Raw genomic sequence first — 27,526 nt, 5'->3', positions numbered from 1 at the left:
AGCATTCTGCCTGAGCCTCCCTGCTTGCTCACAACGTTTATCCAGCTGTTCAGGTCACTCGCTTTTGATGAGAGAAATGTTTGATTGGGCCAAGTTTCCTACAAGGATGTTACATGACAGCATACTCTCCAAAACGCTGGCCGATGGCCATGGAAGATCAGCTTTCACTTCTGTCTTCTCTGCTGTTGTTCGTCTCTTTCCTTAGATTGATTTCAAAGAACCATGAAAGAAAGGGTCTTTATTTGAATAACACAAAATGTGCCACAGCATCGTGGTCTGGGGTTATTCTGGTGCTTGTGCTGCCCGGTTTAACCATGCCATATGGAGGGACTGAAAATGGCATGCTTGTCCCAGAATTTCCCTGTTACAAGGTTAGAAGGAATCCTCTACAAGGATTACCTTGCTCTGCTAGGATAGCACACAGTCCAGCTTTGCCAATTTGATAGTCTTGTCTTACCAATATATTTAGGATTTATATTGATAGTTCCTAGGGTAACAGTCCTATAAGAATGTGTATTATAATCTACGTGCTTTCCAATTTTTCTCTTTTGAGCACTCTACAGATAAAATTAGCTTGGAGAGGAAAGGACTTTGAAGAGACAGGCAGTGCTGTGGCTCATCTGCTGTGAATTCTGTGTTCAGAATGGCAGAAATAGGAGCCAGGATGTTAAAATGTTTGGGGTTTGGATGGCAGTTCTGCATTTGACACTGGGCAGCGTGGGGCTTCATAGTTGCTTTTCATGAGCATTCCTGTGCAGATCCCACCATCAGTCACATGCTGGGCTCTGCAGTCCTGGCACAGCTTGTGAATGCTGCTGTCACCAGAGGACACTTCTGCACTGACCGACAGGCCCCACGATCCAGCAATGGTTATAAATATTCCTGGGCCTCAGTCATCCTAAAGCCCATCCTCAACCACCAGAAAGTGATCTCAACTCATGTATTTAGCATGTTAGGCTGAGCTAAAGTTCTATTTTTAGATTGCTGTCTGAAAAAGAAAAACTTTGTGGTTTTTAAAAGGCACTATCAACTTTTTAAGCACTGTATCTTGTGAGGGGGCTTTGAAATGCTTGAATAGGTTTAGACGGTGCATCTTTTGGTTCCATAGTTGTTGCTTTTAAGAGGTTTCTTAGAACCAACCCTTGAGGTCAATCTTCATCAAAGAGAATGTCTGTCCTCCTTTTTGTCTGACCTTTAAAACTTCCAATCAAAACAGGCCATTTGAATTAATCTCTGCCATGTTCACACTTTAGTCATGGCTTTATCTATCTCCTGGAGAGTATTTGATCCTTTACTAGTGATTCTTTTTTGTATTTAAAAGATGTCTCCTTAAATCAGACCTGCAATACCATAGAAGTGCTGATCATGATTAGAAACAGTCCATTTTCCAAGGACTTTATTCCAACGTGATGACAGAACCCCAGCAGGAAAAGAGGCACAGAGCAATGAAGGTTAGTAGCAGAATCAGGCCAAGCCTGGAAGACTTGGGATTAATGCCTGAAAGATCTGTACAATCTGTGTACAGTAGTGCTTTGCACTTGTCCAGCACAGAAAAACAAGGATTCCTTGTCCTACCAGGAGCCCTGTCTCAGGGGGGGCTCTCCTGTAAAAAAGAACATAACAAAATTGAATCATTATACACGTTACGTGCTAGCCAGCCCCAGCAACTCAAAGGTCTGCACACACCTATCCTAAAGGAAAAGAGCTTTTGGAAACCATTGCCACTTTTTCCTGGAGGTGCACCAGTTTAAACTGTGCCATCTGCTGAGATGGCTGGCTGTTTCCTAACTTTTGGCAGCTGTCCTGCAAACCAGGCTGAGGCTGTTCAAGAAATGACCCTTTCCAGCTGTCATGCTTGTCTGCTGAGAGGAGTCACTGCTCTGTGGCTCAACAGGTTTTCAGAAACATAAACAAGATGAACTCACTGCTAAGAGAATTGTAGATGTGAACTTCAGTAACACTACTGCTGTCCTTACTCCTTCTTTGTGTAAGATCTATTATATTTAGATACTAAATATAATATAATATGTAATAGAATATAATTAATATAATATTGTGAGCAAGGAACCAACTGTTGAGCCACAATACAGAGTAAGGAAAGAAACCACACTTTTATCTCTCTTCTGATTTCAAAAAGAAACAAAAACTTCTGCTTCTGTGCTGTGGTAAGTCTACTAAAATCCTAGCATAAGAGGCACCAGAATTTGACTTTCTAAGCTTGAGGATAGAAACTTGGAGACTGCCAGCATATGGACTATCGCTCATTTTTTAAGACATGGGGAAACTGTAAAAATTGCTGAGTGCTGTTTATGCATGTGCGTAGCAAAAGGGCACTGCAGCAGTTGGAGACACATTTTGTAGGGCATAGGGAATTACAAAGGCTAGCAGGATAAACAGTAGCAATTTCTTCTAGTGCTACAAATGTGTAAACCCTTGTAAAAGTCGAATATGTGCTAATTTTTGTCTTCTGTTTTTATTAATAAGGCTGAGCGAAGTTTCCCTGTATTTTAAACTGTAGAGGAATTTTTTGTTCTGTTCTGCCATTATTTTTCATGTTTCTCTCACAAGACGAATTTTTATTTCCTTTTTTTGCTGTGTTTAAATACCATCCTTAACACGACATCATTACAAGACATAACATTTTAATTAAATCTCTCTTTTGCTGTCCATTGACAGGCCCGTGGCTGCCCGGCGTTGTGATTCAGTGACACGTGTGAGAGGGGGAATTCCACCCTGCCCCGAAAAACATGTGGCTGCTGCTCCTCAAGCATCCTTGCTGGGCTGACGCTGGTGCCGCTCCCTGCTGCCTCCTCCTGCCTGCCCTTCCGGCATACGGCATCAGGTCAGCTCGTCCAGGGAACGCGGACGGCTGACAAGCGAGGAGGGGAAAAAGGAGCTTTTCCTCGGCCGCATCCCTGCACGGGCTGGAAAGGGCCTTCCCCACCTGGCAGGGGAAGAGGCTGCTTAACCCAAGTGAGGCATCGCAGCGCTCAGGCCGGCATCGCCGCCCCGGGACCGCGCTCGCCGCCCCTCCCGGCGCATCCCCGCGCCGCAGCCAGCGGGGCGGCGGCAAAGGCTCCGGGAGCCCCGGGCAAGGCGGCGGCAAGGCGGGCAGCGCTCCCAGCCCCGGGGCAGCAGCTGGCAGGCCGGGGCTGCGAGGCGGCGGCGGCGGGAGCAGCCGGGCCGTGACTCAGCCCGGGAATGTCCTGGCACGGGCGGCCGCGGCTCCCGGTGAGGGTGACGCAAGGGGCTCGGCGCGCCCGCCCCGCCGCGGGCAGAGCCCCCGGGCGTGACCGGCCCCCGGCAGGAGCCGCTGCCCTGCCCGGTGCGCTGGGAGCTCGAGGCGCCCGAGGGGGATTCGGGGACCGCTCCCCTGGACGAGGCCGCTTAAACCTGCACAAGTGACCCGTGGGAAAGGGATAGTGGAGTGTGGAGCTGCCCTGATGGGGCTGGCTGCGGATCCGTGCCTCACACCAGCACACGCACACTGCCCCTCGCTTCAGGCTCCGGAATTAGCGCACAGGGAGGCACTGCAGGTCTTCCTAACTTGAAGCAAAATCGTGCCAGGATCCACAACTTAAGAGACAAATATATTTACTGATGGTTTTTTGCTTGTGGTTTTTTGTTTGTTTGTTTGTTTTGGGGTGGGTTTTTGGGTTTTTTGTTTGTTTGTGAGGGTTTTTTTTGGGGGGAGGTTGGTTTTTGTTTTTTTGGGGGTTTTTTTGGTTTTTTTTTGAGGAATGTATCTGCAATGTAAGGAAAGAGAAAAACTGAAAAACTCAGTGTTAGCATTTCACAGCTTTTCTCTAATGCTCTCTTACATTACCGAAAGTTAGACTTTGTCTGGCTTTCTTTGCACTCCCACTGAAAATACAGAATTGTTAGAAGGAAACTTGGTATTTTGCAGAGGTACACAGGACAGCAAAGGAGAAAAAGAAGTGTCCTGAGCAAAAGATCACATCAGATGCAGTTTCCTATGGATTTCTCTTCCTTGACAGGTTGATTTTTTGAACTGAATGGTATTAAGACTCTCTGTCATTTCAGTGTGCATCTATGCAAATTTCTCTGCTTTTCCTTTCCCTCTGCTCAGTCCTCTTGAAGGTAATCTGGCTACACCGTAACAGCTCCAATGCCCCTAGCAGAAACCAACAGGTTCCTGAATTGGACTGGTAGACATATAGCCTCACTTTCTTCTATCTCAAAGAATTATGAGATTATTTTATAAAATTTAATTACTTAATTATGGATCTTAATTACTTTTGTGACCTCTATTCTTGTGTCAGATTTAACTCAAACAAGCTAACAAGTCAAAAAGTCGCTGAGACAAGGACTAGCCCAAGTCAGAGAGGGGATGCCTGAGGAGGCCAAGCAGAGGCCTTGCTTCCATGGGAAATGAAGCTGAAGTGGTAACACTGAGCTCAGCGAGGACCACAGAAAAACAAATAGGATGCACAGAGCACTAAAGGAAGGGACTGTGATACCAAAGAGCTTCAGTGCATAAGGCAGCTTAGTCGATTATAATAATTTCTCACTAATGACCACCCAGGAGCTGAATCCAAACAAAGAGTGCCTCCTGCTCCACGGTGAGTCATTGCTTCCATCCACAGAGGGTAAAGGGAGCCTTGGAGGGCTTCCTCAGAGGCATGTGCTCCACAGAGGGTATCATTCACAAAGCTTTTAGTGCTGCTGCTGCTGCTGCTGCTGGGCTCTCTGAATCATTGGGCTATTTCGGTGGTGCCTGGTGGGATGCAGGTCTTGTGGCACAGGGGTAGTGAAACTCGATGCTTCTCAATGCAGTGAGATGCCAAAGTGAGGAACCAGCTTTGTCTGAGTGTGCTTCAGCAGTAAGATTTGCTTGGTCATTACTGCTTTTGGCTGGATACTGGCCATTTCTCTGGCCTCCAAAGTTCACCAGTGGGCTCTGTCACAAATTCCTTCTCTGATCACTGCAGTCACCAGGAGTTCAAAATTAATTTCCTTGAAAATGAGAAACCCCTTTCTGTTTACCTGTGACCTGTTTTTCACCTTTAAGAAATGCTCTCAAATTCTGGCAAACTCATTTCTGTGTCAGAGATTTCTGTAAAGTCACACTCCTTCAGCCTGTGCTGCTTCTGTACTCTGGTGACTGCCAAGTATCAGTCAGTGATGTGCAGCAGCAGAAGCAGCAGCCCTTGGTGCCTGGGTACCTCAAGTATGCACCTTGTGAGGTGAAGAGAGCATCAAGCACTCCTGATTCATTATTCAGTTTCCATGGTGTTAAAAACAGAGGGTGAGTCATGCACAGTTTTGCAGTTGTCATCCCTGGAGCACCTATCCAGCCACACAACTCTGGAGCTGGTAACTCCACACCTTTCATTTTAGGAACCTGGAACACCATGTAGGTGACTGAGGGTGCTCGGCCAGGACATGAGACTAGGGCACTCACACACAGCAGATTCCTGCTCCTGTGCACATGTTAGAAGTTTGCATGGCAGCAAGCGTGGTCAGCAGCACCAGAGGATGTAGTGCACATGAGCACAGCTACACCTGCTTGCCAAATATACAATAAAGGTACTCCTTCCTGAGTCCCACATTGCTGGCACTTACACAGGCAGTAAAAGTAACCGAGTCATCTGGAAAAAAAAGACTTGAGTCAAACAGCTCAGTGGCAGCAGGAAGTCTGGAATGTGTGGCTGTAAGGAGCTGAGGGGTAAATACAGCTCTGGATTAGTGATTTCAAGGCTGATGAATCAAATTTTGTATATTGATTATGCAAATCAGTCTTGAATTCTGCAGCCAGAGGGGAGGATATACCCAGAGGGCCGGCTGTAACTCAAAAAGGATATTGGAAACATAGTGTCTCAGCTGATCAACAAGGTAATGTGCAGTAATGGAGAATGGGGGGAGAAATGTCAACACATCCCTCACACAATGCAGTATGAATATACGAATATATATGTATCTAAAACACATAGAGGAATCTAATACACATTCACACGTGCTGACAAACACTGGCTTGTCGGTTTCTACCACCATACTGGTAGTAGTTCAAGTGTTTGGGGGAGAGAGAGCTGGCTGGTCACAACGCAGGCTCACAGGTACAGCTCCTTGAGGTCCTCAATGTTTAGGATTCCTTGGTTTTCAAACACACCGGTTCAGGGTGAGGAGTCACACAGGACTGAGAATCCTCTTGTCCACTTGGATGGGCTAGAAATAAAATGCTGTGTTTGTTGCCCTGTGCCTGAAGCCCTGTCCAGCTCAGTATGGAACAGTAAAACACTGTCGGGAAAGCTGTCCTTCCTTGTTTTCCTGTAAGTCATTTTCTCATCTTTTAATGCACCTTCCGCCCTACGTGCTGTGTCCCGCCCCACTGTCTGAGCAGCTCTGCCAAGACGGCAGAAAGAGCACTCTTTGTGCCGGGTCCCTTTGTGCCCAGGGCCCTTCCCTGCACAGCCCGGGGCAGCCGCAGCACAGATCCCCTTCCAGCGGGGACAGGGCGGCGTGGCACACGGCAGCGGCACAATGCCGCCTGTGCCGCCTGCTGGGGCAGCCTGGCAGCGCCGGGCCACGAGCCGTGAGCAGGGGGCAAACCCCTCAGAGCAGCACAGAGCGCCTCGGCCCGGGGAGCGGCGCCGGGCAGGGCGGGCAGGGTGGCTGGCTCCGAGCGGCCGCGCCGCCCGTCGTGCCCCGGCCTGACGCTGCTGCTCCGGGCCCAGCCGAGGGGCCGCCTCGCCCCCTCGCAGCCAGCCGGCCGCTGCCGGGGCCCGCTGAAGGGGCCGCCCGGGGCTGCGGGGCCCAGGCCAGGCACCCGCAGTCCGGCGTCGGCGCTGCCTCGGCCGGGCGGCCGGGCGGGTCCCGCCGCCTGCGGGCCCTTCCCCGCGGGGGCCGGCCCAGCGCGGCCCGGCGGCGGCACGTGGTGGCGGCGCGGCCCATGTGACCGGCCCTCCCCGGCCGCTGCGGCTCATCCCCCGCCCGGCCGAGTCCCCGCCCGCCTCGCCCCCAGCGCAGCGCAGCGCTCTCTGCGTGCAGCAGCCCCGCACCGCAGGCAGCCGCCGCCGCCCCGGGACCCGGCGCCATGGTAAGGGCGGCGCGGCGCGGCGCGGACGGGCGGGGAGGGCGGTGCGGGCGGCTGGCGCGGCCCGGCGGAGCCGAGCGAGGCTGAGCGGAGCAGGCCCGGCCCGGCGCGGCCCCGCGGCCTCCGGCGGCCATTTTAGTCTAATTTTAGCCGGGTGCGGGGGGAAGAGGACGCGGGAGCGGCCGCGGGGCAGCTGCGGGCGGCGGGGCTGGGGCTGGGGCCGGGGCCGGGCCCTGGGGCCTGGGGCCTGGCCGGGCGGGCGGCGCAGCGCTCCCTGCGGCACCGCCCGGGCGTGCGAGTGCCCGACGGGGCGGTGAGGGGCGGTGGGCGCGGAGAGAGGGGTCCCGCACTCCTCGCGAGGAGCCGCCCGGTGCCCGGGCCCGAGGGGCACCCGGGAGCGGCCGCGGGGGAGCGCTGGGGCAGGGCGGGGGTGCCGGCGCGCAGGGACGGGGGGTGCGGGGCGGCGGGGCTCCACCGGCCCCATGAACAAAGCTGGGAGAGGGGCCCGCGGCTCTGCCCCCGGGACAAAGCCGGCGGCTCCCTGCGAGCACCTGCCTTCCCTCCCCGGCAGCCTGCGCTGGCAGCGCTGCCTCGGCAGATGTAATTGCTGGACCGAGAGCAAGGGCGCTGCAGATGGGCTGAGCTCGGTTGCTCACTCGCAGCGGGGTTTGCTAAATTATTTTAATTTTGCCTGGAGCTGCCCGTTTGCCCTGCCGGTGTTTTGTTTCCTTGCTGTTTTAGGCTCTTATTTTGAGCGGCTTGCGAGCCTGATGGGGAGCTGTACAGTTGTAATCGGTATTTTTATATGAACGAAGATCAGTCAAACAATACTCCCGCAGCAGTATGAAGTAAAATTCGGGAGTTCTTAAGGCGCGGTGTTGAAGCTGACACAATGCAGAAAGCATTTCTGCTGCTTGTAGAGCCTTACCTCACGCAACAAAATGAGAATCATGACAGTGCTGGATGTGAGCTGCTGCTGTAGTGTTTGCTCTACTAGAAAAAAAAAAAAAGCCAACAAAAATCTATCCACCAAAACCCCACCCCCTCCTATCCCAACCGAAAATTACAAACTCCTCTCCTGTCTTCAGTTCCTACCCCCCCATCACTCCCTCTTCCCCTCCCCCCCAAATAAGCCAAATGCATGATAAGGTAAAGGAAAACTGTTTGAGCAGTACAGTTGTGTGACTAGTTGTATGAAACTGCTATCCAGAACTGCTGAGCTGAAAATGCTGAGATCTACAACAAGAAACTACTGAATTCACGCCTCCTTTGTATCCTCTGCTCCAGTCCTACCAATATTACTAAATTCATAGTGTGTTCAGGTCGAGTTTAGTATTTTTATTCTTACGGGGGCAGGCAGACTTTATCTTGCACTGTGGGCTATCATCGTCTTCTGGTGAGTGTTAATTTTTGCTGTTTAAATTATTCCTTTGATCTCATTTTACAGGCTTCTGGAGTAACAGTGAATGATGAAGTCATAAAGGTTTTTAATGACATGAAAGTAAGGAAATCTTCAACCCCAGAAGAGATTAAAAAAAGAAAGAAAGCTGTTCTCTTCTGCTTAAGTGATGACAAAAAACAAATAATTGTAGAGGAGGCAAAGCAGATATTGGTTGGTGACATTGGTGATACTGTGGAGGACCCCTACACAGCCTTTGTGAAGTTGCTACCTTTGAATGATTGCCGATACGCTTTGTACGATGCCACATACGAGACAAAGGAATCTAAGAAAGAAGACCTGGTATTTATATTCTGGTGTGTGAAAGTAAAGCTTGCTGTCAAAATTGAATATTCTGGAGCTACCACTGGATGACTTAGTAACTGTTTGTTGTTGGCTTTTTTCTTTAAAGGGCTCCTGAAAGTGCACCTTTAAAAAGCAAGATGATCTACGCAAGCTCTAAAGATGCCATTAAAAAGAAATTTACAGGTATGGACCTAAAAATGTTTTTCTCGTTAACCACTGTGCCATTTAGATGTTGAGGTTCTCACAAGTACATTGTTGTCCATCTGTCTTTCAGGTATTAAACATGAGTGGCAAGTAAATGGTTTGGATGATATTAAGGACCGTTCAACACTTGGAGAGAAATTGGGAGGCAACGTGGTAGTTTCACTTGAAGGAAAACCCTTATAAAAAGACAGACAAGTGCCATCTGGATCTAAGGAGCTTCCATTTCTGCAGCTCGTTCAATTGGAATAGTATTAGTCTCCCCATCCCCTCCCCTCCTCAAAAAATAAGCCCCTTCCCCACCGCCCTGAAGGAGATGTCATTGTTAAGCAGTCTACCAGTGATTGCCATTAGACTGTTTGATCCTGGTAGTTTTATGTAGGATCCAAGGAATGCTTTCACGTCATCCTCTTGGCCAAAACTGACGTTGCAGGCATTCCTTGCAACATGTTCAATGAATGTGATAGTTAATGTAAATAGTCTAGCAGACAGCAAAGGGTAAGCTAATCGAATGCCTTGAAAGTATTGTCCACTGGTCGGATGGTAGACTCTCTACAGTATTACTTACAGTTGCACTTGATTGCAGTTCCATGAGGCTCTTGTGCATTCATACACCTCACCTGCCTTGACAAGCCTATTTTTGTGACATGGCAGCACACAACACTATGCATTTAAAGCACTTTTTTGTAATATGTTTGACCCGCCCCCTCCCCAAGGAATGCCAATTAAGTTGCTGTAACTGTGTCATCAAATTATTGTAGTACCTCAGTTTCATTCCTGTTACATGCATATCTTTATAAATGAAGTAGCTGTTATGATGCCTTTCGTTTTCCATTGAATGTACACTACTGAACAGGAGTAGAAGTTATCTGTTTACCATATGAGTCTTGAAACACTAAAGTTTTGTAAAACATCAGTCATGGTGGCAATTTCTGTATTAAAAAGAGCCTTAAATGGAACATTGTTCTTTGAGATCAAAAACTGGCCACGTTGCAATAAAACTTGTGGCTTATTACAGAACGTTGCCTTGTTTTCATTGGAAAATATAGTTTTTAAGTGTTTAAGCATATTTCAAATAACTTCTGTGGAAAGTATTGTAAAGGTAAACAATCATTAATCTCATATTGAATAATGCAAGTTTTTAATACTGATTTAGGCACTGCTTTACAATACTTTGTGGCTCTGTTCTGGCCGTTCAATAAAGGACCTGCTCCTAGTTTACCGTAAAGTAAAGAAGCTACCACTGCTGGAGACCATTAGTTCCATGAAACACTTGTGTCAGAAACTCAAAAATACGAAGTAATTAACCATGCAGTGTGTTTTGTACCTGAATGTTCTTAAAGTTCTACATGCCAGAGTAAAACCTTGCAGGAGTTTTTACAGCTTGCTGTCTTTCTGGGTAAGGTGATGTGTAATAACAGTTACATGCAGAGTACGAAGCTGGGAAAAGAGTTTTTGTTTCTTGAGTGTTATAGTTAGACCGACCCAGTACAAGAATTAGCCTAAATGAACTGTTCTACTTGTTAGCTTCTATGTAAATAGAACTGGAAAGTGTTTGCCACTACTGAGGCTTGCATAGGGGACGTGTTTTGGCTGGGAGCCAAATAATGCTCTCCTTATAGAGAATTTGATCTGCTCTGTGTGAGCAACCCTCCGTTAGCCAGAGCTATTTATGGCAAACACATGCTTTTGTATCTTGTCATCGTTATCCACAAATGGCAAAACTGGACATGATTCTCCTGGTATGCATAAAGGAGCGCCATTAGGCAGCCACTGGCAGCTGAACTGTACATGCTGCTGAAGGAATGCTCTTTTATCATTACCTTATTTTAAAAAGTTGGTAGAGTTGAACTGTGGAGCTTTTAAATGCAGGCTCTTTATGTTCAGTTCATAGCCCTTTTTCAACAACGAAGCAGATAATAATCCAAATACTTTCTCTATTTCCCCCCTCCCCCCAATAGTTTAAATAACCTAGTGGTACTGTGTTTAGGCTCTCTTGTCCTGTAGAACTTTAAGACTTTATTTCAGGCTTCTGGCTATCCCTGTGACTTGCACACTTCATTGTGTTTGCTGTTCTATGTAGACTAAACTTTACTAGAATTTAAGTAAAAAGGCATGATGACCACTGACTTACTAAGTGTATTAATGAGTCTTGGTTTTGTTCTACAAAACTCTCCTTTCAGGTACCTTTTAAGATTGCAAAATAACTGATGGTATGCATGTTGTCTAGGTGAAAAAAAAAAAATCCCACAACTTTTTATTCCTCAAAATAGTCTATTTCTGATCATTCATGTTGTATGCAAAGCCCAGTTTAATGTAAAGATACCTGTGCTTTATGTTCAACTTGACTTCAGTACAGTAAAATGAAATTATCTTTTAACTGATTTTTCACAAGGAATAAATTGTTTCTTTAGAAAAAGCCAAAATGGAAAATGTTAAATTTTAATAAACCATTTGAATTTTCATTTTAGACAGTAAACTTTTTTAAGGAGTATTGTGTTTAAATTTATTGTTTGTTTTTGCTGCAGTCCGGAAAAATGTCTGTGGCTTTTTAGTTGAATATTACAGGTTTATTTTTTTTTTCTTTTTTTTTTTTAACTAGCTTAGGTGTATATTCACTCAGTCCAACTAGCTATGAAATTGAAGCACAAACTGTCTTTATGTAAGATTCCTACCAAATTAAAGTTTTGGATCCAAAAGGATCAGCCTGCCTTCAGTTTGTTCTTGAAATGAATGACTGACTGACTGATGTGAGGTCCAATTCAGATGGCTTGCTTTTTAAAAAAACAAAAACAAAAAAACAAAAACCAATAAAGTGCTACAGAACTGTTACTGTTTGAATTATAAAACAAATGAGAGACAGCTGGCATCTGTTCCAAAATGGTTTGTCAGCTGTTGTTTTCTGTCATTATGCAAAATGGTGAGGGCCTCATTGTGATCGAGAAGTGGAGGAAAATCCTCTCAAGTTGAGTATCTTCTGTGTATCTCTGTGTAGACGTGACTTTTGGATATCTTGGCTTCAGTTATTTTATTGATAAAGAAATGTTAAATTTTTCATGAGAGTAGCTTGTGCAGAAATGGCATTTTTCTTCTAAAATAATATTTCAAAGCCAGCAGTTTTGTTTGATTTGGTAAATCCTGGAAGAGGTATAGATAGATGGGTTTGAGTTCTCTGAAAAGGAAAACCAATCCAAGACTAGAGTGTGCAAGTGAGGTTTATGCTTGTGGCGATTTTAGAAGTGCAAAGCTTAAATTTGTATGGACTTGACTGTAAAAATGACTCCTGGTCACATCATGAAGCAGAATTTGAGTATGCTCTGTTAAACCCAAAGTGTTTCACTAAGGGGAAGACTTTTCCTTCTCTACCATTCCCTCAGAACAAGTGATGGAATACAGCAATTGCCACAATTTGATAATAAGCTTTACTCTCTTATGCCAATTCCAGTATAAACCAAATTTTCATGTCTGCCTATTTTTTATAAACTTCTGTAAGTCCCCTTTAGTTTGTGGTGGCGAGTTAATGATTGTAGAGTGAAAACACGGCACTAATGGTGGATCAAAGATCATCAATGTAGCACCTGTCTATTGAACTTCTTTGAAATATTTCTGATTTTGAAAACCTGGTATAAATAAAATTAATTTAAATGTCTTCAGTTGTTGAGTTTGTTTGTGTGCTAGACATCACCTACGTTAATCACTTTGTTGTCTTTGGACTGGGAGCAGCCCAGATACTGTGAAAGAAGTTGTGGAATACCTGGATTTTTTGTAACAGGTTTCTTCTGCTGCCCATTCAGATCAATATCCAACTGTAGCAAAAGCCAGCACTAGTGGCTCTGGAGATGGATATAAAGAAATTTTTAGTGGGCTGGTTCTAGATAGCCTTTTTCTTTTGTTGGATCCCAGCTCGTATGTTCAGAAAATTAGATGGCTTTTATATAGAAAATGTAAAATGTATGTTTACACTGGCAAGTCATTTCTAGTACAGGGAAGGAAGTGAACTGATGTGTGAAAAAACTGACTCCATGAAGAAAGATCAAAATATTACCGTTTTGGTATCAGTGGCCTGTCTCTTGTTAACGTAAGATTTCTTGGATCTGGGAATATGTTATCTGGGAGAGTTAATTTTGTAAACAAAGCTGTGAAGAAACAGCTTCATTGAATTCTCTGGAGAAGGCAGACTTTAACAATGTGCATTAAAAAACCCTTTACTGTTTATCTAACATAAGCCTTCTCTATGGCTGTGGGGAACATACATAAGAATCTGCATTAAAAAAGAATGAAAGGTCTCTGAAGTTTTTTTGAATAAAAATTACCGTTTAGCTTAAAAATGTTCTATTTTTACTAAATTCATATCCAGTGCTTGACCCTATTGAATTTGGACATTTTTCTGCCTCACCTCCCATTCTGTTGAATCTACAACAGTCCCCATACATCTTACTCTTTCTTGCATTACTTATCTATGCATTCTACTAGTAACCTCTGAAAAATAAATACAACAGTAAAAATTAAATCTTTTCATAGGAAGTTCAAACAGGTGACATAATTTACGTTCATTTAATGATTTCATAGAATTGTCTTTTTACATTATAAAGCTTAGGAAAAAATGTGCTAATTGCAGGTACTGAAAGTAATTTTTACATTCCTAAGATTCTGTGACTGTCTTTTTAATAACTCATTGTGGATTAATGTTTCTGTTGTCAGCTTTGCTTCATAGATATTTAGAAAACTAATGATTGGAAAATAAACTTGAAGATGCTGCTGATTATTTTTAGAAGTTTCTAAATGTCAATTTGGACTATAAAATAATATACAAACTTCAATTTCCCACTACAAGCCTAATTTTTATTCTTGTGTGTACAGGCTTAGAAATGTATGTGTAATCATGCCTCTCCTCTTCCACCTCTTTATTTTTAAAAACAGCTGTGTCACTGCAAATCCCTACCATCTGCCCACTGTCTTCTGTAAAGGTTTACAGACAATCTCCACTTGTACCTTTCAGTATCTATTTTTCCCCTCTCTTGTTTGTGATTGTAGGAGTTTGGTTTAGAAAAACTAACTGCTGTAACACTGTGCTCCTCGAAACCTTTTCTATTATGCAGAAAGTTAAAAGCATCAGTTAATCTCTGGTGAGCACAGCTGCAGGGTGTACATTGGCTTGGAAAAAGAGATGTCATTTTGAGAACCAGTTTAGAGAGCCTTATTTGTGTCTGCTTCCTCATAGTGGCAGCACTGCTTTCATCTGTGACCTTCTATTAAAGCTGATGTGAGAGCTAAGCTTTTCTTCCATTTTGGCTGTTTCAACAGAAAATGGAATGTGCTTGTAGCAAACAAGGTGCAGGGAAGCAGAGAAGGTTTAGAAGCAGCAGTTTTTCATAGAGACCTGTACATCTGGTGGGGGGGAAAGGGTTACAGCAGAGGATTTGTTTCCTTTTAATTTCAGTAGGAGCTTGCAGCTGTAATGACTGGGCTTATGTTATCTTTTGCTCTGCCTGAACAAACTGATTCCACAGTCTCAACTGTCTCAATGCTTTCATGCAATGAAATGTGAACACAGCTCTTTATCAGTGAAATGTGGTTTACTCCTACAAAAGTGTGAAGCCCTGCTACAGCAGTGCTCTTGGTTAACCATGTCATATGGAGAGATGCACCTAAGCCGCATTTGAACAATCCTTAAAAAATGTGTGGCTTTTGATTACACCAAATACAATAATTATGCTATTACACGGGCACTGAGGACGAACGGATGTAGTTCTTAATTAGGTGACTGCAAGCTACAAATATAATTCATGGTCATATTTTTGAATCTTAGCCCTGTTATTTAAGCATGACTTAAAGATGAAACACTTCCCAGTCCACAGAATTCATTGCCTTCACAAATTCTTTTAAGCAGCAGTAGCATAATTTTAGCTCTTCACTGAATATACTGATGCAGAATCTGTCACCTGAGGGTTTTTAGTTGTCTGCTTGACAAATTCCTTTTGTAGTGCTGCATTATTTCTCTGCATCCATACTTCAAATTCAGTTCCCAGAACTCTCCTTCCAAGTAACCAGAATTCCTAAACAATATTTATTCTGTGTGACTAAAGTAGAAAGGCATCTTGTAGAACACCCATAGGAAACAAATGCACGGTATTAGCCTGCGTGGCCACTGAACGTGTTTGGCCCTGCGTGCCATCTCTGCCTGTTGGGTTATTCTGATGAAAGGTCACCTCATTCAGGTTTCTGTGGAATAGCCCAACACAGAAAATTTGTGGAAACAGGAAAGAATGTTTTAATTCTGAGCAAATGTTTTTGCTCAGATAAAGACTTTGCAAGCTGGGTGTGATAACAACTTTTCGATTTTTTCTTTTTACCTGTCCTGACAAAAACACCTGGCTTTGATTCTAGCCAGTTTTATGGATTTAGTTAGACAGGTGCACTGGTTGGAAGTATCTTCAGGACAAGCTATATTTAGATATATAACCTTTTGATAATTCTGGCAGTTGCTTTGATCTCATTATTTTAATTCACTCACTTCACCTCCATTACAATTTTAACTGCCTAGTGTTCAGCACTGCCAATGTTATCTTGCAACACAGCTTGAGGAACATTTAAAAGTAGTCATCATCAAAACTAGTAATAATATAAATCAATTTTATTTATTTATTTTATTGAGCTAGTCTCAGTTTTGCAAGGACAATGACAACTCTCTTAGAAAGTTAGGTGGTCTTGCAGGAAGTTCCTGACTGACACCTGCCTTAGATCTTTGTGATAAGATGGAAGAAGTGTTGGAGCATTCATATCAGAGCAGTTTGCTTTGCTTTCTTGCATGGCTGGATGCATTTCCTCACCTGGAAGATGTTGAGGTCACTGTGGTATCAATATTTAAAGTATTTCACCTTCTCCTTCTGACTAGAATGGACAGACTGCAATTACAGTTGAGTATGCTCCATTTTTCCTAGGATAATACAGTCAAGGATCTCAGCTATAAATTTCATTTTTTTCCTGATTACCACAAGGGAGAAAAGAATGTGTCTCATCCCACTGTGCAGCATAAGGCCAAAACACAGCACTGCAATCATATGCAGGCATCATAATTGTTTTCAGCTATTGTACCCAGCAGGTACAAAATGTGACCTTGTCAAATGAGTTGTGCGTGGTCTTGGAAAACTCCAGAAAATACAAAGTTGAGATACTTCCAGTAATTGCTTTGTGCACACCAGATTCAAGAAGCATGTGGCTAGCTCTGTGTTTATCTGCAGTTATTTTGTGCACAAATTAATAATGGCACATAAATATATATTTAACACTAATAGTAATTCAGAATCTTATGTTAATTTAACAGCTATCTTCTATGGGAGATAGTGAAGGTAAGGTTTTACCTTTTTTTGGTGTTTATTTTTGTTTTTTAGCAATGGTGTTAATAACCAGTTTTTCTGCTGTAACAGCAAACTGTGGAAATGTGAGAAGAGTTACTTCTCTTTGCATCAGCATCTTACATTGTGTGCAAATACACACCCTCTCAGTTTCTTCTTAAAATAGTGTTTGGATCACATTCAGTGGTTAACAGACAAGGACATAGGATTTTTGTAAGTCACATTTTACAGTATTAATGTGAGCATGCATATGTTTTTTGAGCTGTGAGATAAAAACTTTTAATTACAAAAGGGCATATTTTGGGAGAAAAAATTAATAACTTTTTAAAGCTTATAGTTTCCTTCGCTAGCACTTTACTTTTTATTCCTGAAGTTACCCATTAGGATCTGTTTTTTCCTTTTTGTTAGTTTTTTTGTTTTGGTGTTCTCACTTTCCCCACACTGCATCATATTTCAGCCTAATATGGACTGGATAAAATTGTTATCAAAGGAAGAAGGTATTATGTATATAACATATACAGTTTCTGTAGGAAAGACTAAACTGTTTGCTTGACCCAGTTTTATGGAGCTATTTCTTTCTACAGAGATGGGATTCAGTCAAGGAAGAGGGACAAATGGGTTTGCTGAGAGTATTTAGGAGCACTCAGTGGGAATGAGATTATTACTGTAGTGCTTAATCCTGAAATAATCATACACCATCTCATCAACGTTGCATCAGCAACTGAGAGACATAAATATTCCAGCTACTTTGTGATATTTGTCTGAGATAATTTTCTATTATTATAAACTTGGAGCCCTCCAGATGAATATAGAATATTTCTACCTGTGATCAATGTTTTGATGTTTTCACAAAAATCTGTTGTCTCTTTTAAAAGATGATTTCCAACTAGTGGAAATTTATTTCTGAAGAAATACATCCTTTATGGGTCTGAAAATTAAAGTGAAGGTAATAGAAGCAACTACTTCCCTTAATCTTTTTGGGGGAATTCCTGTAATGTTTTAAGGCTTGATTTTCCATCTGTTGGGCACAGTATGAAAGAATGCACAGAAAGGCTGTTATGGTAACATAGTATCTGTTATCACTGACCTTAAATTCATTTAATGGTACTGAAGTTACAGGCCATGCTCTATGCAAAAGGAATAACAAATATTCTCAGATTAGAATTTGTCATTTTCACAGACAGTAACATTTAGCTCCCTTTGAACAGGTGTAAGTGTCCTGCTGTGTCTTTGTTTCGCTGAGGATGGAAATGACAAACCCAAGCCTTTCCCCTGCCTTTGATTTTCTTTGTGTCCTATCTCCTCCAAAGCACTTTCCCCTTCCTCCAAAGCTTTATCCCTGAGATATTGCTCACCTGCTTCCTCTAATCCTCTTATTTACCTCACTTACCTCAGTTTCACTTCCTTTCATCCCTTTTTTACTCCCTGATAGTTCTCATTTTCCTCTGGTTCCTTCATATTAGACATGTCCTTTAGTCTTGATCATAAACAGAGAGAAAACAATTAAAAAAACCCCCACAAACCAAACCACTTTTTATCTATTTACTATTTTCTTTTATTAAAAATATGAACCCTTATGAAGAAATTATTCAAATTGAAACCTGACTACCAAAGTTTACCAGTGTCAAACAGTTTGAAATAATCTCTTGAGATGTTTGAGCAGTTCCATTTTGTCCACAGGGTTTAACTCAGAAATCCAGACTTCACCATTTAGATGGGAAATTGCCATATTGGGTTATTTTATGCTCTCCTCAGTGCCAGAAGCATGAACGCTCCTTTTTTTGCAATCATTAAAGCATCTGATTTCAGTTGATAACTTCCATGAAAGTAGTTAAGTTCTTAGAGTGTGAGGAACTGCTTCAGATGCATGAATTTATGATATATTGAAAACTGAAGCTGTAGAAATAGTGTGAAATAAACTGTGTATCAACACAGAAGCTCCAAGTTAATTGCATGGCTCACTGGTTCATTGCCAAATGCACTGGTTCCTAGCAAAATTGAGAACATCTCAGTATTACAAAATGTATAGAAAACTGCTACAAGCATTAGAGGCCATATTACAATATTACATGTTTAAAAAGTTAGATTCAATAAATCTTGAAGTAACCTTTTGTATAATCAGAAATTATATTAATACAATACCTTTCAAGTGTTTTTATCTGCTTCCTTTTTTGGAACCCTGTATTAGGCTTCTTCATCTCCTTGGGCTTTTCTCTGCAGTCAGAAGCACTAGGAATTGACAGCATTGCAATAAGGATGTATGTCCTTTTCCTGATTTTAAAAAGAAAAGAAAAAAAAATCTGATGAAGAGATATATGAAGTAGAGCCATCTGAGGGTGCTATTTGACAACCTACTGAAGGCACTCTAATGACACCAGTGGGATAAGAGGGGCATTCCTGCACATGCTGGGCTGAATGCCCCCCTCATTTCTGGTGCTCATATCTGCCTGGTCAGGCAGTGAATTTGTCAATCTACTGTTCTCACTTGCTTTGGAAAAGTTTTGGTTTTTTTTTGTTTTTTTTTTTTTTTTTTTGCCTGTTTAGGGAGGCACAATGCCTGAAATGTTTCAGATGTTTCAGAGAATTGCCTTGGTCAGCATTTGGTATGCAGGGTGTCTGTGGGGGAGCTAAACTTAGTGTTCATTGAGGGGCTGGAGCGTGTCCAGAGAAGGGCCATGGAGCTGGGGAAGGGTCTGGAGCACAGGGCTGGTGAGGAGCTGCTGAGGGAGCTGGGGTTGTTCAGCCTGGGGAAAAGGAGGCTCAGGGGAGACCTTATCCCTCTCTACAAGTGCCTGAAGGAGGAGTTTGTAGCCAGGCAGGGGTTGGTCTCTTCCCCCAGATATCCAGGGCTAGAGGAAATGACCTCAGGTTGCACCAGGGGAGGTTTAGATTGGATATTATGAAAACTTTCTTCACTAAAAGGGTTGTCAAGCATTTGAACACGCTGCCCAGGAAAGTGGTGGGGTCGCCATCCCTGCAGGTATCTGAAAGATGTGTAGGTTTGGTACTTGGGGATGTGGTTTAGTGGTTTAGTGATAGACTTGACATTGCTGGGTTAACAGCTGGAATCAATGATCAACTCAGCATATGCCATGATTCTATGATTTTATAAATGATTTTATGATTCATGACAGCCACCATGCTCTTCCATGTTGCTCAGTGTATTTCTAGGTGATGCTGGGCTCCTGTATCTTGTACAGTAAATCCAACACTTCCAGGAAGAACTGGACATTCTCTGTCCATATATCACACAGCTGATGTGTATACTCACAGTGTATTTAGCAAAGATCAGAACAATCAGATGTTTGGGTCTCTGGTAGGTAATGAAGGATTCTGACATCATCATGTTGTGTCTTATCTGGCAAACCTGGAGCAAAAATCTGGAAAGCCCAATGATCACTGGCATCTCAGCTTCTTCTTCTGCACATGCTTTAAACTGTGTATTCTTCAGCACTCTGACTCCTGAAGTTCACTGATGAAATTCAGGCCATCAGCACTCAGCTGCTGGTCATGCAGCACAGGACATGTAAAGGCATTTCAGTGTTTAGGGTGAAATTGGGAGCTGCACCACATCAGCCATGTGCATGCCTGACCCCAGCTCTTGCCTCCTCCTTCCCTCCTTGGAACAGTGAACTTCCAGCCACCCTTCCCCCATGAAATCCGTGATATGAATTAACTGAATTCCTCAGATTCTGAAGTTCTGACTCCAAGCTTTCAGGGACTGGGAATGCTGCCATGCCATGGTATTCTGAAGGGTGTAGGCAAGCATGCTCCATGTACAGCACAGTCACTGAGCTTTGACTATCTAAGGGACAGCTTCTACAGTGTTTGGGTTTCGCTTTGTTCACTTCATTAGTGAGAAAAACTTTGTTTTTTCAGCTTCGCTTTCCTGTTAGCATTCCAGGTGAATTGTATCTAGTGGTGTTTTAAGTGGGAAAGTAAAATAGGATTTACTATAGACTAGGTAGAAAACAAAAATAATAGGCAAAATAGCTCACCTGATGTGTATTTGGAATTCAAGCAGTGCATGTATATGCTAAAAATAAATGAAGTTGGAGGGGGATTTTGTCAGGATTGATGTAATCCAAGCATTATTAGGTGTAGTTCCATTAAAATCAGCAGAAGTTAGAAATGCTTATTAGAAGTTCATTGCTCTCTGGAATCATGAGAATAGTATGGTGTGATATTAATGGCAGTAAGGAAATGCACTGGGTGTACCATAGATGAAGCCAAACATTTTGCCAGCATTATGCATATTTCAGAGCATGCAACACAGATTTGGAGTTTTAGGCAACAAAGAGTCCAGACTGAAAAGTGATGGGTCTCAATATATACAAGAAATGCAGGCATGATTCTTTTAATAAAAATTCTTTTAATTTATCCTAATAGCTCTCACTTTTTAAATGTACCAAAAGCAATGATAAATGCTGTTACCATGTGGCCATTTATATCTATTATATAGATAATATATAATATTATCTTTGATACTGCCAAGGTACAAATCAGTGCTTTAACACACCCTCACACTGACTGCAGCATAACTTTGCATCTTGAAGGACACTGGTTACTGGTCAGGATCTTTGCCTGGTTTCTGCCTCCAGAACTGTACAAATATTCTGGTTTTTAGTGATAAGGGAGCAGCCATTTAGAAACCAGATACGGTGATGTCTGTATCATTGTGGTGATGATATATCATCCTATCTAGCTCACTTGGCACTTTGTAGATTCAGCTCTTAGAGATCATAACATGAACATCTCCACATCTAACACATGCCTTACTTGTGTTATTTGTCTGTTTAGTACTTCTCTTTAATAAGCCATGTGAACTTTTTTGAAAAATCATATTCAGTTGTCAGAACAATTCTTTATTTGTTTTGATGGCTTAACATCACCGTGAGTTTAATTTCATTCCTTCAGGAATCATCTCCTGATCACTGTCTTTGATCAGAGGTAAGTAAACCTGTTTTTCTCAGCCTAAGCTCCAGTGATGAGATGCCAAGAAATATTTCCATGCACTCACAATCTGGGAAGTGAGATAGGCATCCCTGTAAGTTATTGCTATAAAAATCAGTTACTGCTGTAAATTCAGCACTTCACATGTTGCCAGGGTGGGCTCACTGAACAGGTCAAAGCTGCTTGGTTCACTTCTTCTCACGCGGGAATTGCTTGGTCCTTTGCATTGCTGAAGGACAGGGCTGCCAAAGATACAGCCAAAGGTACACAGGCTCACAAAGGTACCCATATTCCAGCTGGTGTGGTGTTCCACAGCACCCAAAATGCCTGCAAGCCTGACCACAGAGCCCCACACCTGCAGATGTGGTACAGATCAGGACTCCATGCAGCATATGTGAAAGCTCACACATTGTTTTTCAATGCAAATCTGACAGAGAATAGAGACCCTGACCCCATCCAATGGAGCTTTCACTCCAGTCATTGGCTATTGCCTGCAATCAGGCCATATTGCTGCTCTTCCTTCCCCCTCCCTCAAATGTAAGAAGTGCAACTTAATTTTTTTCCCTAGTACTATGATGGGGATGATGTTTCAGAATCCTGCATTGGTGCCTTGAGGCCTTATTTTAATACTAGCCAAAACATATTCTTAGGCATAGTATTTTGTACCTGTACCATTCTTTATTTAGAATAGCCTTCCCTCCCCTCCCTGTTTTTTATTCTCTGATGTTATATTCCCTTTTTTCATGTGTTCACACCAAGGTATTTCTAGTAAGATAGCCTCCTTCATCCCCTTCACTGCTCTAGCAGCACCTCTTGGTGCCTGGTCCAGTCTGAATCTGTCTTTTCAGGACACATTTGACCATGCTTTACCACTACAGATTATGAAGATATTAATGCATTGCTTTCTCTGCATCACAGGATCCTCTGCCTTCTTGCATAGAAGTCTATTTATATCACATGACTAGTATATCTAATTTTTTTTTTTTCTCCTCTGCCTTTACAGAAATTTCTTTTGGCCTGTTCAGATCATCACTTTGCAATATTTGCTAAAAATTGCATCCTATTTCTGTTACTGCAGTCCTTGAGGTCGTGAAGGTCTTCCTGCATGATACTCCAATCCTCTTCTCTATCAGAAGTACCTACCAGTTTTTTGTTTTAGCAGATTTCACTTGCTCATTTACCTCTTATTTTTTGTGCCAAGATCATTAATGCGAAGATTAAATAAGACTGTTCCCAAAGTGAATCTAGGAAACTCCATTAATAATTCCCTTTCTCCTGACAGAGGACTACTCTTCAGTCAGTTTATTATATGCTTTACAGTTCATATGTTAGTCTTGATTTTCATCTTAATTAATATAATAAAAAATACCTTCAGGAGTCCAGCAAGATTAGGTCTAGAATCTATTTCTATAAAGAACACAAAAATATTTTATCAAATAAATGTATCAAACAAGTCTAGAATTTAGAATTTATCCATGATAGTGGTGTACTTTTATCCTATTTCTGATCCTTCTTTATCTTTTATGATGTTTCCCTTCCAAATGTGTCATAGAATCCTGATCATTATTCAGCTCACAGATACATACTTTGGCAGCTACCTAGTTAATTTATTCTCTTTCTTAGTTAAATCTAAAAACTAATATTAAGAGATTGAGATCTCAATTTTATTGTTAATAAATTAAACCCCAAATATTTGATTGTTCATTCAAAATTAAAATGCTAAAACAAGTAAAAATGATATTTTCTAACCCTTTGTTAATAATTATTAAACAGTGTTTCAGAAATGTATAAAGAGGGGAAATATGAAAACAATGAAGCAGCTATAAATGTTATTGTGGATGACATTCATAAATTCTGTAAACTGCATTTAGCCAAATTTGAATTAAGGAGCATGCTGTTATCTCACTGTGGGGCCCTACATGACTGCCTTGTCACCCAATATGAATCAATCAGACTCAGCTGTGACATTGCACATCCTTAAAATAAATTTCAGCATTGATGTGTTTTAGATTCAGAACCAGATGTAAACAGCAGGTGACCCAAAGGGGAGGAGGTTAAAAGAATTGGTAGAACATTGGGATGGGACTTAAGCTGAAAATGTGTAGATTTAACAAAGAGCCTTACTGAATCTGATTGAACCTTACTTGCTCTTCTAATTTGATTTAGTTCATACAAAGTTTACAGGTCACACACAATCATATCTCAAAAGCAGCCAAACCATTTTATGATTCATGTGGAAATCAGAGAGCTGTGTACCTTAGGACATTGGGTCAGAGGCATTGCAGAGGGATGTGTCAGCTCATGAATCATGAGGATGGCACACTTTAGAGTTCCTTCCTATAAGCTTGTCCCACAGCTACTGATGTGGTGTAATTCAGTTTTGGTTTGTCTGCAGAATTTTATACACTCTTGTACCACTGCAGAACAGTGGTGTGTTTTATGGATCAGAAATTAATGTACACAGACATACAGTAATCATGATTAAGTAAAATTCTTAGCTGTTGGTGGCTCAGAGCTGATTTTGTGACTATATGCCTGGAACACAGGATTACATGAAGTCCAGAGCTGAGAAAAATCAGCCCAGACTGGAGGGGGAATCCATTGCCAGAACATATTACTGTAACTCCTCAGTCTTCAGTGCTACAGCTGGGTGATTATTTGAGATTTAAAATAAGAAATACAGCAAATAAAATGTTTCTGTGAGAAGTGAAAGGTGAAATTTAGCAGAGACCTTTATTAGGTGCATTGGCAATTGAATGTTACCCTGTTTTGTAAGGCCTTTCTTTGTCGTAAGCACTGATTCTCTGGGTGGGGAGATTTCAAAGTCTGAATTCCAAAAATAGCATTGCCTTAAATGCTGGGAAATAAGCTGCACTGCAGGTTTGGTAAATCTGAAGGTTTTGTTCAGCCACTTAGTCATAGCTGCCCCCTCAAGCAAGAGATAGCAAAAGGATATTTTTTGAGAAGGTGGGACTAGAACAAACATAATGACCTGAAACTGCAGGGGTCCTTTGTATCTCATAAAAGAAGCAGAGGTAAAAGATTTCCTATTGTAGACTATTATAAAATGGCTAGAGCCAGTAAACTGTATATAATGATTTTGACTCCGTGTAATCAGCAAAGCTCCATTGACTTTAATAGAAAAACATTGATTTGCACTAGCGGAAGAGCTGAGTGGAAGGAGGTGCATTACTGATTGTCTTGTTAATGTGGATAATATTCCTGAAATAATTATCAAAAATAGAGATTATTAAGGGTTTGTGTTTCTTTTGTAGCTCCATTCTGCAGGTCCTTACACTTCCAGTGACAAAGCTGTAACAGTAATAGTGCACAAAGTGCAAGGAACGCTTCCCAGAGGGGAACCTGAACTTACTGTATTTTTTTTCCCTGATTTGGATGAGGATCCCTCACCAGTCCTGAGGCACACCTCCCCTCTCCCAACTGCTGGTATGTATTACTTTGTGCACTTGTACAGCATCTACCACAGGAGCAGAGGGGGGTACCTGAGAATTCAGCAGCAAAGAGCAGGACACTCAACTCCCTGCCCTTTGCATGGTGTCAAATATTGCCCTCACTGAAGATTTTTTTTTGAGTCCATATTATTCCATCAGGATCATCAGCAGGATTTGGCCCTACATGTTGTGGTTACTGTGTTAATTGTGGACAGAGCTGGACATGGCAGTTAGGATAACAGAGCTGAGATTCCCAAACCCAAACTAATGTTCTGGATTTGGTTTTGTAGCTTGGGAATGAGAAACTTTCATCCCAGTGTGAGGACTGGCAACATTTTCTAGGCTGGCTCAGTCTGTTTGCAGAGCCACCCATGTGTGTAGGGGTATAGAACATAAGTAAATAAAGGTAATATAGAAAGTAACCTTACCCCCTAAGGGATTGCAGCTGAGCCAATTATTAAGGTTTAGGAGCAGGCCTGATGTTAGGCCACAGCTGTAGCCAATCAGAAGAGTGTTATAAAAGAGTGGATTGGTTGGTTGAGGGGAACTGGAGTCAGTTGGCTGCTGCAAGGACAAGGAAGAGTCAGTGCCTAGAGGAGCTGCCTACAAGAAACATCAAGGAGGTATGAAACTCTAGCAATGTAGAACCCTTGCAATGTAATGATAATGGAGCTCTTGTGCTATAATGACACCACATGTGGCATTGGCCACATGTAAAATTCTCACTTAGGCTGGTTCACCTGCTCACCATCAAATTCACCCACTCAGATGCAAAAATCTGTAAATCAAAAGGCATTAATGTGGAAAAAGAACAAAAGGAACTCAAAGCACTAATGCTTTCTTTCCTTCCCTCTGACACGCATTGTCCAGCTGGGATACAAAGCATCTTTAACACTGCTTGGTTCTTCTCTGAAGAGCTGACCCTGGACCTGTTCATGAACATCACGAGCACCTCTCTGCCTGATTACAGGCAGTGCACGTCAGGGGCTTAACTACCAAACATTTCAGTTCTCCACATTGCAACACAAGGCTTGTTTGTGCTCAAGTATACAATTACAGTTTAGATTTCTACATACTCTTACAGTATCATATTATCTTTGCCTTGACCGCAGGACTATTGCAACTCAATAAAGTGCTAATGGAAAGCCAAATTTTATTTCATTAGCTTTCATTCCAGATTATGGCCTGGACAACATCATAAAGTTTTGCTGCCTAGAGGCTGATGGACAAGTGCTTTTGTTAGCTTTAGCCATGCATACTCTGTGCAGACCTCTCTGTCATACAAGCTATCCCAGCTGAATTTGTGCTTAGATGGGCTCAGTGTTTGCCTGATGGCACGTCCTGTCCATCAGTGAAAACCACTGCACTGCTCTAAAACATCACAGCAGAAGCTGAACAAATTTTTCCTGGTGTGCTCACTGGATTTTCACAGTAGGATGCTTTACTGTAATGCACCTGAAGGGCAGGATGAAGTAATGTACTAGGAATGCCACAAGAGGTTTCCTGATTGGTTTGAGCCAACCTAAAACTGCACTGCTGCTAAAAAGCATTGTGCTACCCTTAATACTCTCCCTATGTTCTTATTATGCTGGCCTAAAGGAAACTGATCCTGCAAGAAAAACAGGTAACTTGGATTAGCTCCCTCATCTCTCTGCCCCTGGGGCTGCACTGAGGGAGCACTGGGACAGCAGAGAGAGTCGGGGCATGACATAGACATGACTTCCCCCTTAGTGGGAGCATGGCCTTTGATGTGTGTCCTGGCCTCAGCTGAGATAGGGTAAATTTCCTGCCTCATAGCTGGTACAATGCTGTGTTTCAGATTCTGTAAGACAATAATGTTGGTTACACACTCATACCTTAGATGTTGCTAAGTGGTGCTTGCCCCAAGTCAAGGACTTTTCACTGTTTCATGCTCTGCCGGTGAGGAGGTAAACAAAAAGCTAGGAGGTAGCATGGTGAGGACAACTGACCAAACTGGCCAAAGGGATGTTCCATACCACAGAACACCCAGTATATAAAGTGGAGGAGTTACCTGGAAGGGCACCAAGTGCAGCTTGGTATGGGTTGGGCATTGGCCAGTGGGTAGTGAGCAATTATATTGTGCATCACTTTAAAAAAAAAATGAGTTCTGTTTATATTTTATTTCAAGTATTCAACTGTTCTTATCTCAACCCTGTGGTTTTACCTTTTTCTGATTCTCCTCCTGATCCCACTGGGGTGGGGAGTGGGGAGTGAGTGAGCAGCTGTGTAGTACTTAGTTGCCAGCTGGAGTTCAGTGATGACAATGAGCTTAATCCAAACTGCACCCTTGGTTGTTTTCCATTCATCATCTCCAGATGGAGAGAACTGGCCTGTCTGGAAGCATGGGCTGCAGCTCAAGTGCTGGTGGTCACACTGTGGGAATCAGTTACTAAGTGCAGCTATTATGATAAACCTGCACGTCTTGGCTGCTTGCAGTGAGCACCATCAGTTGAGTCAAGCTGTCTCAGAAGATGTTAACTCAAAAGCAGACAGCTGGAAGTAAAACTGCAGTGAAGCTAAACGGTGAGTGCTTTCTGTGTTGCAACTGGCTGTCCAACACAATTTAAAATTAACAAGCATCTGCATCTCCATAGCTGTTAAGTCAGAAAAAGAGAACCAAGAAAGTGATTGGTTGCCCAGCTAATGTCTCTGTGGCCCAATTGTTTTTTTCTGACTACCCCTCAAGTCCTAATGCCTCCGACTCTGCAGATACTACATAGAAAGGAACACATCTGGATGCAGCGTA

At 42.7% G+C, this 27,526-nt stretch overlaps 1 protein-coding gene across 2 annotated transcripts; it reads left to right on the top strand.

The window, feature by feature from the left end:
* The first annotated feature begins 6,896 nt into the window (after positions 1 to 6,896).
* Positions 6,897 to 12,648, top strand: CFL2 (cofilin 2). Of its 2 annotated transcripts, none has more exons than XM_054635007.2 (4): positions 6,897 to 7,057; positions 8,502 to 8,809; positions 8,905 to 8,981; positions 9,073 to 12,648. In XM_054635007.2, the coding sequence occupies exons 1-4, from the start codon at positions 7,055 to 7,057 to the stop codon at positions 9,183 to 9,185; spliced, it is 501 nt and encodes a 166-aa protein (XP_054490982.1). In that variant the 5' UTR covers positions 6,897 to 7,054; the 3' UTR covers positions 9,186 to 12,648. The 2 variants fall into 2 exon arrangements, with proteins under 2 accessions (XP_054490982.1, XP_054490983.1); XM_054635008.2 differs by lacking the exon at positions 6,897 to 7,057 and adding an exon at positions 7,084 to 7,208.
* Positions 12,649 to 27,526: the final 14,878 nt, after the last annotated feature.

This window comes from Agelaius phoeniceus, chromosome 6 (assembly GCF_051311805.1).
Source record: "Agelaius phoeniceus isolate bAgePho1 chromosome 6, bAgePho1.hap1, whole genome shotgun sequence".
In the NCBI taxonomy this organism is placed as follows: Eukaryota; Metazoa; Chordata; class Aves; order Passeriformes; family Icteridae; genus Agelaius; species Agelaius phoeniceus.
This window is presented reverse-complemented; position numbering and strand designations above follow the sequence as displayed.

Bases quoted from the DNA above. Each gene is read 5' to 3' on its own strand.
- CFL2 (XM_054635007.2), top strand. The intron at 8,810-8,904 runs GTGTGTGAAAGT...TTTTCTTTAAAG, and splicing joins GACCTGGTATTTATATTCTG to GGCTCCTGAAAGTGCACCTT. The intron at 8,982-9,072 runs GTATGGACCTAA...TCTGTCTTTCAG, and splicing joins CATTAAAAAGAAATTTACAG to GTATTAAACATGAGTGGCAA.